Source organism: Venturia canescens, chromosome 9 (assembly GCF_019457755.1).
Source record: "Venturia canescens isolate UGA chromosome 9, ASM1945775v1, whole genome shotgun sequence".
NCBI lineage: Eukaryota > Metazoa > Arthropoda > Insecta > Hymenoptera > Ichneumonidae > Venturia > Venturia canescens.
Window position 1 is genome coordinate 3295854 of NC_057429.1, and position 12796 is coordinate 3308649.

At 41.6% G+C, this 12796-nt stretch overlaps 1 protein-coding gene across 5 annotated transcripts; it reads right to left on the reverse strand.

Annotated features, from left to right (window-relative positions):
• Positions 1 to 561: 561 nt before the first annotated feature.
• LOC122416073 (uncharacterized) lies at positions 562 to 9565 on the reverse strand. 5 transcript variants are annotated; one of them, XM_043428747.1, is made up of 10 exons: positions 9436 to 9565; positions 8976 to 9150; positions 3855 to 3943; positions 3665 to 3752; positions 3474 to 3527; positions 3283 to 3371; positions 3092 to 3180; positions 2703 to 2748; positions 2099 to 2294; positions 562 to 1879 (listed from the first exon to the last, which is right to left on the reverse strand). In XM_043428747.1, the coding sequence occupies exons 9-10, from the start codon at positions 2240 to 2242 to the stop codon at positions 578 to 580; spliced, it is 1446 nt and encodes a 481-aa protein (XP_043284682.1). In that variant the 5' UTR covers positions 2243 to 2294; positions 2703 to 2748; positions 3092 to 3180; positions 3283 to 3371; positions 3474 to 3527; positions 3665 to 3752; positions 3855 to 3943; positions 8976 to 9150; positions 9436 to 9565; the 3' UTR covers positions 562 to 577. The 5 variants fall into 5 exon arrangements, with proteins under 5 accessions (XP_043284682.1, XP_043284684.1, XP_043284685.1 ...); XM_043428749.1 differs by having other exon boundaries at positions 3474 to 3558; XM_043428750.1 differs by lacking the exons at positions 8976 to 9150; positions 9436 to 9565 and having other exon boundaries at positions 3855 to 4235.
• Positions 9566 to 12796: the final 3231 nt, after the last annotated feature.

Genomic DNA, 12796 nt, shown 5'->3' on the forward strand with positions numbered 1-12796 from the left:
CTTTCTCTGAATAAAACGATTCGCCGTGGTGGGGGTAAAATTGGCATGTGATTTTATTGAATTACGAAGCTCAGGAGCCATTTAACAACTTGAAAATTGAAGTTTAAGCCAATTGAGTAATTCTCTTTCGATTCCGCTCTAAATCAGCATGATCGGTGTTGTAATTGCTGAGAAAAAACTTTGCACGGGCTCAAGATTATGCAAAAGTTACCAACACATTCAAGAATTTATGCGTCTGTATTTATAAACACCATCAAAGGCACTTTGATGCTCTCGAGTTTCTGATTCGTTGGATCTGACGACATCCATTTTTAGACGTTGTGATTGGTTGTTGAAATTAGTTGTTGATGATTGGAAATCTGACGTCAACTTCAGAACGTAGCACACGGCGCAGCACAGCTGGTAACAGCAGTCATAAATTCGACCGATATACATATAATATGTACAAACCATGTGTCAGTTTTTGATCGTATGAACAGAGTTTCGACATTACGAAGTGCGTGCGGGATCAATAAAAAAATAATTTTCGTCATCTAAAGAAGTGCATATTACTATTTATTTTGTTATTTGTGATATATTAAACCGGTATCAAAGCGGCCGCGTAAATGTAGTCTGTGATGTGTGTATGAAAAAGAATATAAAAAATGCGTGATGCATATCGAAGCTGTTGGACAATCGGTTTCATGAACGCGTTCAAATCCGGATGTACTCTATCTACCCAAATGCCGGCCAATATCATGAAACGTTTTCGCGCGTGTGGTGGCAGCTCGTTAATAGTTAATAATACAGGCCATGCACTCACACCCGACGATTTTGCTACCTGGCACCCATCTGTATTCAGGGAGAACGAGAAATTCCACTCGTTTGATAAAAAACGTCCCGGTTTCTGCAAATCTTTGTATGCCATTCCGTCGTAAATATCGGTCATGTCATAGCCGTTCCGTCGTTTACGATTTTGCGGATATCTAAGAAGCTTTATGAAATCCGGTATCGATAACGTCTTTTTCATTTGTTCAATCAAATTTAACGATAAGAAGAATCTTACCGTATTCAATGGTTTTCCCGGTCCAGAGATTTTACAAGTACAATCTGTAATGGGGGATTTCCTGTTCCGATAACGCTTAGACACTTTCGACAATACAAATGACGGGTTTGGAAACCATCTTCCCTCATACCTAACCTCTTCCACATTGTTTTTTTTCTTGGGAAACATTTTTCGTTCCTCAAACTTGTTCAAAAATTTAAAAAACGATAATATCGCTATAACGCTCAATACATGCCGTACAGCCATCGCGATAACGGTAATAAACATTGTGATTTTGCGATCATGCTTTTGCATTGTTATTATTGGCCTTCGTTTTTCGGGTAATGGCGCCGCTGGTGGTTCATCGTCGTTACCGTTTCCATTCCCGTCAACGACATTATTATCGATGACGCCTTCATTACTCCACCAGTCGTTGTTTTCATCGTCAGCGACTGTCGTCTCTTCGTCACTCGAACTTTCATCGGTAATTACAAATTCATCGTCGCTACGATCAGATTCGCTATCATTGCCGTTTACAAACGTATTACTATTGTAATTACCACGATACCGTGCATTCGCTTCGCTATTACCGTTATTCGAAATGTGGCTAATGTCATCGTAATCATCATTATCTTCGCTCTCATACGTTTCATTCTCATGTGGTACACTCACATTCATACTACTCGCAGAATCATCGTTGGTGTTGCTGTTACGACTCGACGATTCACCGTTGACGGCATGGCGTTGCTCATGTTGCTCCGCTTCGTCGTCATCGGCGGTTTCTCGTCTTGTCTCTGCACTCGACGATGCGTCATTTCGCTGCCGCCGCCGCCGCTGCTCTCCATCCTCAACCGTCTGAAAAAATGTAAATTTGTTCACAATGAAAAAATATTGTTGAAAGTCGAAAGATAATTTTCAGTCGCACGTTACACCATTGGTTTCTAAATAATTTTACGAGCTGGTGCGAGTACAAACATTTTCCCCGTTTTTCCCGAGAAAATTACGTTTAAAATATTTTCTCGGCCATGACCAACGTGTTTTTCCCCAGATTCTTTATCAAGTTTCATCGCTTACCAGTATAAGTTTGTATTGCGGATAATCGGCCTCTTTCGGTAATCTCTTGCACGTATCCATAAATAGTTTTGTATAAGCATCAATATTTTGCCAATATCTTTTCCTACTTTTGTACGTCTTCTCGTTCGCCGTCCTTGGTTCCATATTGATTCGGAGCTCAACAGGCTTATTGTTTTAATTCCGACCGAAATTGTACCTTCAAAATTTTTTGGGAAATTTTAATACTTGGCATAGAACAAAAAGTCCAACATTAACGTCATTAATCATCTATCGTCGTCTGTTGATGCGTTCCTGCGAAACAATTTTAAGTTTCAAACTATGCAGTTCATTTTAGCAATATGAATCGAGTCTATAATATTGTAGCAAATAATATCTAGCACGAATTCACTCTTAAAAACCGAATTAAAGTGTACACGACGGCAACGGCGACGAAGCCGCTGCGTGCGAAAAAAACACCTCATTTTTTGTATTAATTAAAGTGATGCAATAAAATTGAAACGAAAGCCAAGAATTTCTTCTTCGACCGTTGCGAAGATCAGTACTCGTGTTCAATTGAATATTGTTTCAACTTGAAATCGTTACATTAAATATGGCACGTTCTTACCAATAATGAATGAACCCTCCGAGGCAGAAATTTTCAATTGACGCAACTGAAATAATGTTAAATGAATGCTCAAATATTATAAAATAAAATATCCGTCGTCGTGCGTATCCGTTTTCAAAAGATTCACAGTCTTAGTTGCATTGGAATTCAATTTTTCTTTGGCCTCTAATCGTTTGAATAAATATGACATATTCTTATCAATACTTTCTTTCGCTGTACACCGGTAGGGTAAAGAACACAGCACAGAAAGCGATGCGAATGAACTCACATGGTAAGAAATGTTCTATCTACTCAATTCAAATGATGAACCAAAAATTTTACAGTTACGATTACAATCCAAAATTTTGTTTCAAATTAAAATCGGTTCATTAAATATGGCAAATTCTTACCAATACTTTCACTCGCTGTACATCGGTAGGGTACAGAATAGAACAGAGAAAGCGCTGCGAATGAATCCACAGAGGCAGAAATTTTCTACCTACGCAATTCAAATCATGAACCAAAAATTTCTTAGTTACGATTACAATCCACAATTTTGTTTCAAATTAAAATCGGTTCATTAAATATGGTATATTCTTACCAAAATTTTCACTCGCTGTACATCGGTAGGGTACAGAACAGAACAGAGAAAGCGCTGCGAATGAATCCACAGAGGTAGAAATTTTCTATCTACACAATTCAAATCATGAACCAAAAATTTCTTAGTTACGATTACAATCCACAATTTTGTTTCAAATTAAAATCAGTTAATTAAATATAGCATATTTTTACCAATATTTTCACTTGCTGTACATCGGTAGGGTACAGAACAGAACAGAGAAAGTGCTGCGAATGAATCCACAGAGGCAGAAATTTTCTATTTACGCAATTCAAATCATGAACCAAAAATTTCTTAGTTACGATTACAATCCACAATTTTGTTTGAAATTAAAATCGGTTCATTAAATATGGCATATTCTTACCAATATTTTCACTCGCTGTACATATTAGGGTACAGAACAGAACAGAGAAAGTGCTGCGAATGAATCCACAGAGGCAGAAATTTTCTATCTACGCAATTCAAATCATGAACCAAAAATTTCTTAGTTACGATTACAATCCACAATTTTGTTTGAAATTAAAATCGGTTCATTAAATATGGCAAATTCTTACCAATACTTTCACTCGCTGTACATCGGTAGGGTACAGAACAGAAGAGAGAAAGCGCTGCGAATGAATCCACAGAGGCAGAAATTTTCTATCTACGCAATTCAAATCATGAACCAAAAATTTCTTAGTTACGATTACAATCCACAATTTTGTTTCAAATTAAAATCGGTTCATTAAATATGGCATATTCTTATCAATATTTTCACTCGCTGTACATCGGTAGGGCAAAGAACACAACACAGAAAGCGATCCGAATGAACCCACATGGTAAGAAATTTTCTATCTAAATGTATCTGTTGGGAAAGTGAGTTTAACGAACTCGTATCTCCCGCGCCTGCATGTGCTGTCCCCTGGGGAGAGAAAAAAACAGTTTTGAGCTGTCGACGAGAGGAGCGTATGTATGGACGGATGAGAGGGGGAGGGGGAGGTCAGTCTTCCGGTAAAAGTGACGAGCGTAGTAAAGTCGATTTCTTTTGTATTAATAAAGTTTTTCTTCATCGTGTATTATCAACGTGTACCGTGTACTAATTGATCCGTTAAACCATTCCTGCTCATCCTGAATAATCCAACAGGTTATGGGCCCAGGACGTTTCGAAAGGAATAGTCTATTGATTAGTTATTTTTCGTCGAGTTGCTAGGCAACAGGTTGGTCGTACCGCGAGGCACGTGGCAGCCATTGTGTGTGCCGGTCCGTGAGAGTGTCGTGTCGAGCGACTGTATCGAAAAAAAACGTGTGCGGGTCTAGGCGAGGCAAAGATGTCGGACGATTTTTCGGTTAGACACGTCGAGAAACTCGATGGCTCGAACTTCCTGACGTGGAAATTTGAGATGAAGGCAGTGTTTCGAGCAGTGAAAGTGCATAGTGTTGTGGACGGCTCGGACGCGTTGGGGGCGGAAGCCACAGTGGCGGTAAGGAACGCGTGGGAAGAGAAAGATGCGAAAGCGAAGGTGCTGATCTCGACGTCGATCGAGAGGTCACAGTTGATTTCTCTTATAACTTGCGAGACCGCGAAAGAAATGTGGGATGCGCTGTCCGGACAGTACGAACAAACGTCGTCGTCGAGCAAGTTGCATTTACTAAACAAGTTCCACGCGTATCGAATGGAACCGGGTGACTCGGTGGTGCAACATGTTGCAAAAATAAAAAACATGGCGTTGCAGCTAAAGAATACCGGTGCAGTAGTGCAAGATGACACCGTGATGGCGAAAATTCTTTCGGGCTTGCCACCGAGCTACAACGGGTTTCAGACGGCGTGGGATAATATCGACAGTGCGCATCAGACGATTCAAAGTTTGACAGAGCGACTCGTGCGCGAGGAGTCGAGGCACGGGAAGAGTGAAGATGCAGTCGAGGTATTAGCTGTGATCAAGAGCGGCGGTACGAAGAAAAAAACGCAGAGCTCGAAACCAAAAAAGGGGAACCTCAAGTGCTTTAGGTGTCACGAAAAAGGCCATTTTGCACGTGACTGCCCCCAGAAGATCAGTGGTGGAGGAAAAGCCAAAGATGGAGATGGAACAAAGAAGTTTGTGCTTGTGGCGAACGTGAAAAATAGTGGATCGACGACGCAAAAGGGGCGCGTCGGTATCTCGGATGAACAGGTACGACGCTTACTCGAGGTCGATAAGGCAGAGACCTGGATTGGCGACAGCGGGGCTTCTCGTCATCTTACCTATCGGCGCGAGTGGTTTGAAAATCTCCGCACGGGTGTCGGTGGCTCGGTCGTACTTGGTAACGGCTACGAGTGTAACATCGAGGGAGAGGGCGATATCGAACTCGAAGCGTTTGTGGACGGTCGATGGAATTCTGTGAAAATCGAGAAAGTGTTGTATGTGCCAGAGATGAAGAAAAATCTGCTAGCGTTGGGAGCCTGTGCCAAGAAAGGTTGTTTCATCGGGATCGACGAGGACAGTGTATCAGTGACGTTGGAGGACAATTTAGTGATGACCGGTGTGGGTCTCGGCAACTCGATTTATCAAATGCTCGTTCGCGTGGTGTTACCGACAGAGTCGATGGAAGTGAACGTATCGACGACTGATCTGAAAATGTGGCACGAGCGTTTAGGACATGTCGGTGCGCGTGCTCTTGTGGACATGGTAAAAAATGATCGTGTGACCGGCGTGAAGCTGAAGAACATTGGAAAATTTTTCTGCGAGCCCTGTCAGCTTGGAAAAGCACACCGAAAACCGTTTAAAGAGAGTTCGAGGTCACGAGAACTGAAGCCGGGCGAGTGCGTGCATACCGACGTGTGTGGACCGATTCAGGTGAATTCACAAGGTGGCGCTAGCTATTTCGTTACGTTCATTGACGAAGCTTCAAATTTTACTCATATGGACTTTCTTCGACACAAGGATGAAGTGCTTGAGAAATTCAAGGCTTATGATAAAATGGTCGAAAACAAGTTCGGTGCGAAGCTGAAGATCGTGAGGTTGGACAATGGCGGTGAATATAAGAACAAAAGGTTTGCTGCGTACCTGAAAGAACGAGGTTTAGTCATGGAAAATTCGGCACCTCACACGCCAGAACAGAACGGGAAGGCTGAGAGGGCAAATCGTACTATCTTTGAGACTGCGAGGACGATGCTCCGGGGGAAGAACCTTCCCAAGGCGCTGTGGGCTGAAGCCGTGACTACTGCGGTCTATATTCTCAACAGGACGACACATTCGAACAGAGAAAACATTAAAACAGCGTTCGAAGAGTGGACCGAAAGGGAGCCAGCGCTAGGACACGTACGAGTTTTCGGGTCGACTGCATATGCCCATATTCCGAAACAATCTCGCAAGAAGCTCGACGACAAGGCGAAAAAGTTGATACTGGTGGGATACCAGGACGAATCCTCAAACTATCGATTGTACGATCTGAAGAAGAAATCGATAGTTGTGTCTCGCGATGTTGTGTTCAACGAAACTCGAGATGACGAAAGTACGAGCATGGGCGAGTCCGAGGAAGAGTCGCTGAAGTTCAGTAAAAGCCAAGAGGTGTCCGACGAATCGGGCGTGGAAGCAGAGCAGGACGAGGAGAGAGAGAGGGTCAACGCAACGAGCAGCCGAACGAGGAGGAGGAGGCTGAGGATCGTGAAAAACTTGTCGGACGTCAACTCAGGAATCGGAGACTGATTCGACCGCCCGACAGGTATCTGTACGAAATTGATTTCGCAGAGTGTAAGGCACCTGAAACGCTCAGAGAGGCTGTAAGTGGACCTGATTGGGAAAAGTGGTCGGAGGCCATTAAACAAGAGCTGCTCGCTCATGATGAAAACGGAACTTGGACTGTGGTCGATAAGAAGTCGAGCAACAAACTGATAGACTCAAAGTGGGTGTTCAAGATCGTTCAGGGGTCAGCAACGGGTGAGTGTCGCTACAAGGCGCGTCTGTGCGCTCGAGGTTTTCTGCAGCGAGAGGGTGTGGATTACAATGAGACGTTCGCGCCTGTCATTCGGTATGACTCTCTTCGGGCATTTCTGGCAAAGATGACGCAAGAGGATTACGAACTGGCCCAGTTCGACGTCTGCACAGCTTTCCTCTACGGCGAACTGGAAGAGGACATTTTTATGAAAATTCCCGAGGGTCTTATCGTCGAAGGAAGTGCGGAAGGGCGTGGCGACTATGTGTGCAAATTGAACAAGTCGCTCTACGTTTTGAAACAGGCACCCAGGTGCTGGAATTTCAAGTTCACTGAATTTTTGAAGAAATTCAGTTTCTCTCAGGGTAATGCGGATCAGTGCATATTTAAAGGGTGCATCGACGAGGAGAATGTTTTCTTGGCTTTGTTTGTCGACGATGGCCTTGTAGCTGCGAAGACAAATCGAGAGCTCAGTGTCGTGTTAGACCACTTAAAGAGTGCGTTTAAGATAACGATCGGTGACGCGTCGCGATTCGTAGGCTTGCAGATCGAACGAAATCGTGTCGAGAAATCAATGTTCGTGCACCAGTCCGACTATGCCAAAAAAAAATGTTAGAAAAATTTGGTATGCGGGATGCGAAAAGTTTGTGTGTGCCTGCTGATCCGAATGTCACGTTGTATCCGGTAGAACATGAAAACGAGTGCGAGGATGTGCCGTATCGAGAAGCAGTCGGGTCGCTTATGTTTCTGGCAGTTGTATCCCGTCCCGATATTGCGTTCGCGGTGAACTCAGTCTCGAAGTACCTGAATAAACATAGTCGCGCACACTGGATGGCTGTAAAGAGAATTTTTTCTTATGTAGTCGGGACACGGGGTCAAGGTATACTCTACAAGAGTGGCGGAAATGAATCAGAGCTAGTCGGTTATTGTGATGCTGATTTCGCGGGCGACATAAAAACGCGTCGATCGACGACCCGGTACGCGTTTATGTTTGCGAACGGGCTGGTTTCGTGGTCAAGTCAACGGCAGAAAATTGTGACGCTGAGCACCACGGAGTCGGAGTACGTGGCCGCGACAGCAGCTGCACGTGAGGCTGTTTGGCTAAGAAAATTATTCGAGGAGCTCAGTGTGTGCATTGATAAACCGACGACAATCTGGATCGATAATCAAAGCGCAATAAAGCTCGCAAAAAATCCAGAATATCACAAGCGCACAAAACACATAGATATTAAGTTTCACTATGTACGTGAGAAAGTAGCTAGTCGAGATATCGAAGTGAAATATGTTCCTACCGAGGGCCAAAGAGCAGATATATTCACTAAAGCATTGCCGAGAAAGCAATTTCAGTTGTTGTCCGGTCTACTAGCAATAACGAGTTCTCAAACAGTGAGTGTGTTGGGAAAGTGAGTTTAACGAACTCGTATCTCTCGCGCCTGCATGTGCTGTCCCCTGGGGAGAGAAAAAAAAGTTTTGAGCTGTCGACGAGAGGAGCGTATGTGTGGACGGATGAGAGGGGGAGGGGGAGGTCAGTCTTCCGGTAAAAGTGACGAGCGTAGTAAAGTCGATTTCTTTTGTATTAATAAAGTTTTTCTTCATCGTGTATTATCAACGTGTACCGTGTACTAATTGATCCGTTAAACCATTCCTGCTCATCCTGAATAATCCAACAGTTTCAACACAAAATCGATTCATGAAATGGGGCACATTCTTCCCAACATTTTCATTCGCTGTATACCAGTAGGTTGAAGAACAAAACAGTGGCCTGGCGCTGCGAATGAACCCACCGAGGCAGAAATTTCGTATGTACACCATACAAATGATGAAGCATCAAACTCCTTTCGTAGCGATATGCGACGGATGAAATGGTTGAAAGCGACGCGTTGAACAGAAGCAATTGAGTTATTCCTGAATTCCATCACACACCATCGGTCCGGAGATACGGCTCATCAGTCTTGTGTTCTGTGGACTTAATGCGTATAATAATTTGCGTACGTACCGAAACTCTAACGCGGTTATAATGCAATATGGAAAAAATGAGTTTAGGCTACAATAAAATAAGAAATACGAATAAACAAGTATATGGCAAACACGTCACGCGCGCGCGCGCGTGCGATCGCGCCGGTATGCTAAACGAGGTTAGTATAAACACTGGGTGATGACACGATGAAGACACACACGTTATCGACGATCGAAATGTGCAAAAATAAGATAAAGATGTATAATATAGAAAGGAAAATTGATTACCTGTTCATACAAAGATACGATGCCGTGACGATTACTATATACCAGTCGTCCGTATACCCGCGCGAGCCACACACGCCCCGCACAAAGGCCACACGTACCACGCACAGAGACTTGTCACTGCGCCGCGGTGTGCGATATATATATACATATATTGCACAATCGACGAATAAAAAGAGTCTCGTCAGTCTATATGCGATGGAGATGTATGAACCATTAACTCGCGGACGTATTTCAATGATTATTAAATAAAACGAAATGACCGAAATATAATTATATAAGTGGGGGTGATGATGTCGGCGCGAAACAAGTTCACTTTTATACACTTATGAAAAAATGTGAATTATCAGACCACACACACGACGACACGACAACGACGACGGTGACGACGAACGCGTAACGTTTTCTCGTTCTTCTTCTCCTTCTTCGCCGTTTGCACATGCGCCGCGGCGGCTAGCTATATATCACACTGGTCCGTGTACTAGCCTCCTGCGCTGCTGCGGTGACTCTACCGATGAAACGTCCAACAGGTGTTATTGTTCACGCACGCAGTGGAAAAAAAGACGGAGTGGCGCACAGATACATAAAATCAATACAAATATGTATTCGATTTTACAAAATTTTACAAAATAGAAAATTCGACTTGTAACAATTTTGTGACAAAAGTCGAATTTTACCCCGCGTGCGTGAACAATAACACCAGTTGGACGTTTCATCGGTAGAGTCACCGCAGCAGCGCAGGAGGCTAGTACACGGACAAGTGTGATATATAGCTAGCCGCCGTGGCGCATGTGCAAACGGCGAAGAAGGAGAAGAAGAACGAGAAAACGTTACGCGTTCGTCGTCATCGTCGTCTTTGTCGCGTCGTCGTGTGTGTGGTCTGATAATTCACATTTTTTCATAAGTGTATAAAAGTGGACTTGTTTCGCGCCGACATCATCACCTCCACTTATATAATTATATTTCGGTCATTTCGTTTTATTTAATAATCATTGAAATACATCCGCAAGTTAATAATTCATACATCTCCATCGCATATATACTGACGAGACTCTTTTTGTTCGTCGATCGTGCAATATATGTATTTATATATCGCGATATCGCGGCGCAGTGACAAGTCTGTGCGTGCTGCGTGTGGCCTTTGTGCGCAGCGTGTGTACCCCGCGCGGGTATATGGACGACTGGTTTATAGTAATCGTCACGGCATCGTATCTTTGTATGAACAGGTAATCAATTTTCCTTTCTATATTATGCATCTTTATCTTATTTTTGCACATTTCGATCGTCGATAAACGTGTGTGTCTTCATCGTGTCATCACCCAGTGTTTATCCTAACCTCGTTTAGCATACCGGCGCGTTCGCACGCGCGCGCGCGCGTGACGTGTTTGCCATATACTTGTTTATTCGTATTTCTTATTTTATTGTAGCCTAAACTCATTTTTTTCCATATTGCATTATAACCGCGTTAGAGTTTCGGTACGTACGCAAATTATTATACGCATTAAGTCCACAGAACACAAGACTGATGAGCCGTATCTCCGGACCGATGGTGTGTGATGGAATTCAGGAATAACTCAATTGCTTCTGTTCAACGCGTCGCTTTCAACCATTTCATCCGTCGCATATCGCTACGAAAGGAGTTTGATGCTTCATCATTTGTATGGTGTACATACGAAATTTCTGCCTCGGTGGGTTCATTCGCAGCGCCAGGCCTCTGTTTTGTTCTTCAACCTACTGGTGTACAGAGAGTGAAAATGTTAGTAAGAATGTGCCCCATTTCATAAATCGATTTTATGTTGAAACATTTAGACCCTAGGGAAAAAAAGGTTGGGACAAGTACATTGATGGTCTCTTGTTTCTGGATGACATAGAAAAAAGATTCAGAACCAGGAAAAAAATTCTATAGAAATAATAAACGAAAATTGAAAAGTTCAAAAAAATTCAACAAAAATAAAAAACAATCGAAAAAATTCTGTAAAGAAAAATAAAAAAATTTCAAAAAAATTCATGAATATTGAACACCTTGAAAAATGTACTATCCAAGTTACATGCAGTATAAAAATGTATGATATCAATTGGAGGCCAAGTTTTTATTGATAATTTGGAATATCTATCGAACAAATTGGAAACTTTAATGAAATTCATGATAATTATTTTCAAGAAAAAAGTTATTGAAAAAAAAGTCATAACGGAAGTTACGTGCAGTACTAAAATGTATTATATCAATTCGAGGTCAAGTATTTATCAGTTATTCGAAATATTATAAGCTCCGGCGACAAATGAGCGTTGAGATTCCTTGTCGGGCTCACAACGTTTTACCAAAAATACTAAAAAATTAATGGAAATAAAATCATTAAAAATTCACATGAAAGTCATTCGTTACTTCAACAAGGTACACACCTTAAAGAATCGATTCCCCTCCGACTTTCAGGATCCCCTGGTATTATTCACAATATTCAACTTCGATTGGATCGGTACAAATTAAAGTCGGAGGGGAATCGATTCTTTAAGGTGTGTACTTTGTTGAAGTAACGAATGACTTTCATGTGAATTTTGAATGATTTTATTTCCATTATTTTTTTAGTATTTTTGGTAAAACGTTGTGAGCCCGACAAGGATTTTCAACGCTTATTTGTCGCCGGAGCTTATAATATTTCGAATAACTGATAAATACTTGACCTCGAATTGATATAATACATTTTAGTACTGCACGTAACTTCCGTTATGACTTTTTTTTCAATAACTTTTTTCTTGAAAATAATTATCATGAATTTCATTAAAGTTTCCAATTTGTTCGATAGATATTCCAAATTATCAATAAAAACTTGGCCTCCAATTGATATCATACATTTTTATACTGCATGTAACTTGGATAGTACATTTTTCAAGGTCTTCAATATTCATGAATTTTTTTGAAATTTTTTTATTTTTCGTTACAGAATTTTTTCGATTGTTTTTCATTTTTGTTGGATTTATTTGAACTTTTCAATTTTCGTTTATTATTTCTATAGAATTTTTTTCCTGGTTCTGAATCTTCTTTCTATGTCATCCAGAAACAAGAGACCATCAATGTACTTGTCCCAACCTTTTTTTCCCTAGGGGAAGTTTATGGTTTGATATCATGCCTTTTTTCTCAAAAGTTCCTCATTTATGTTATGACAGTTATAGGATTTTAATATAAATTTCTATGAATTATTTGCTTAGTACATTTTTATAGATTCCATTCTCATACGAACATTTTTTATGGGATAATCTTTTTCATGAAATTATCAGCAAATAAGGGACCATCAATGTATTTTTCCCAATCTCATTTTCCCTGGGTATGATGTTCGGCTTATAAAGTTGGTTTCCACCATAAAAGACC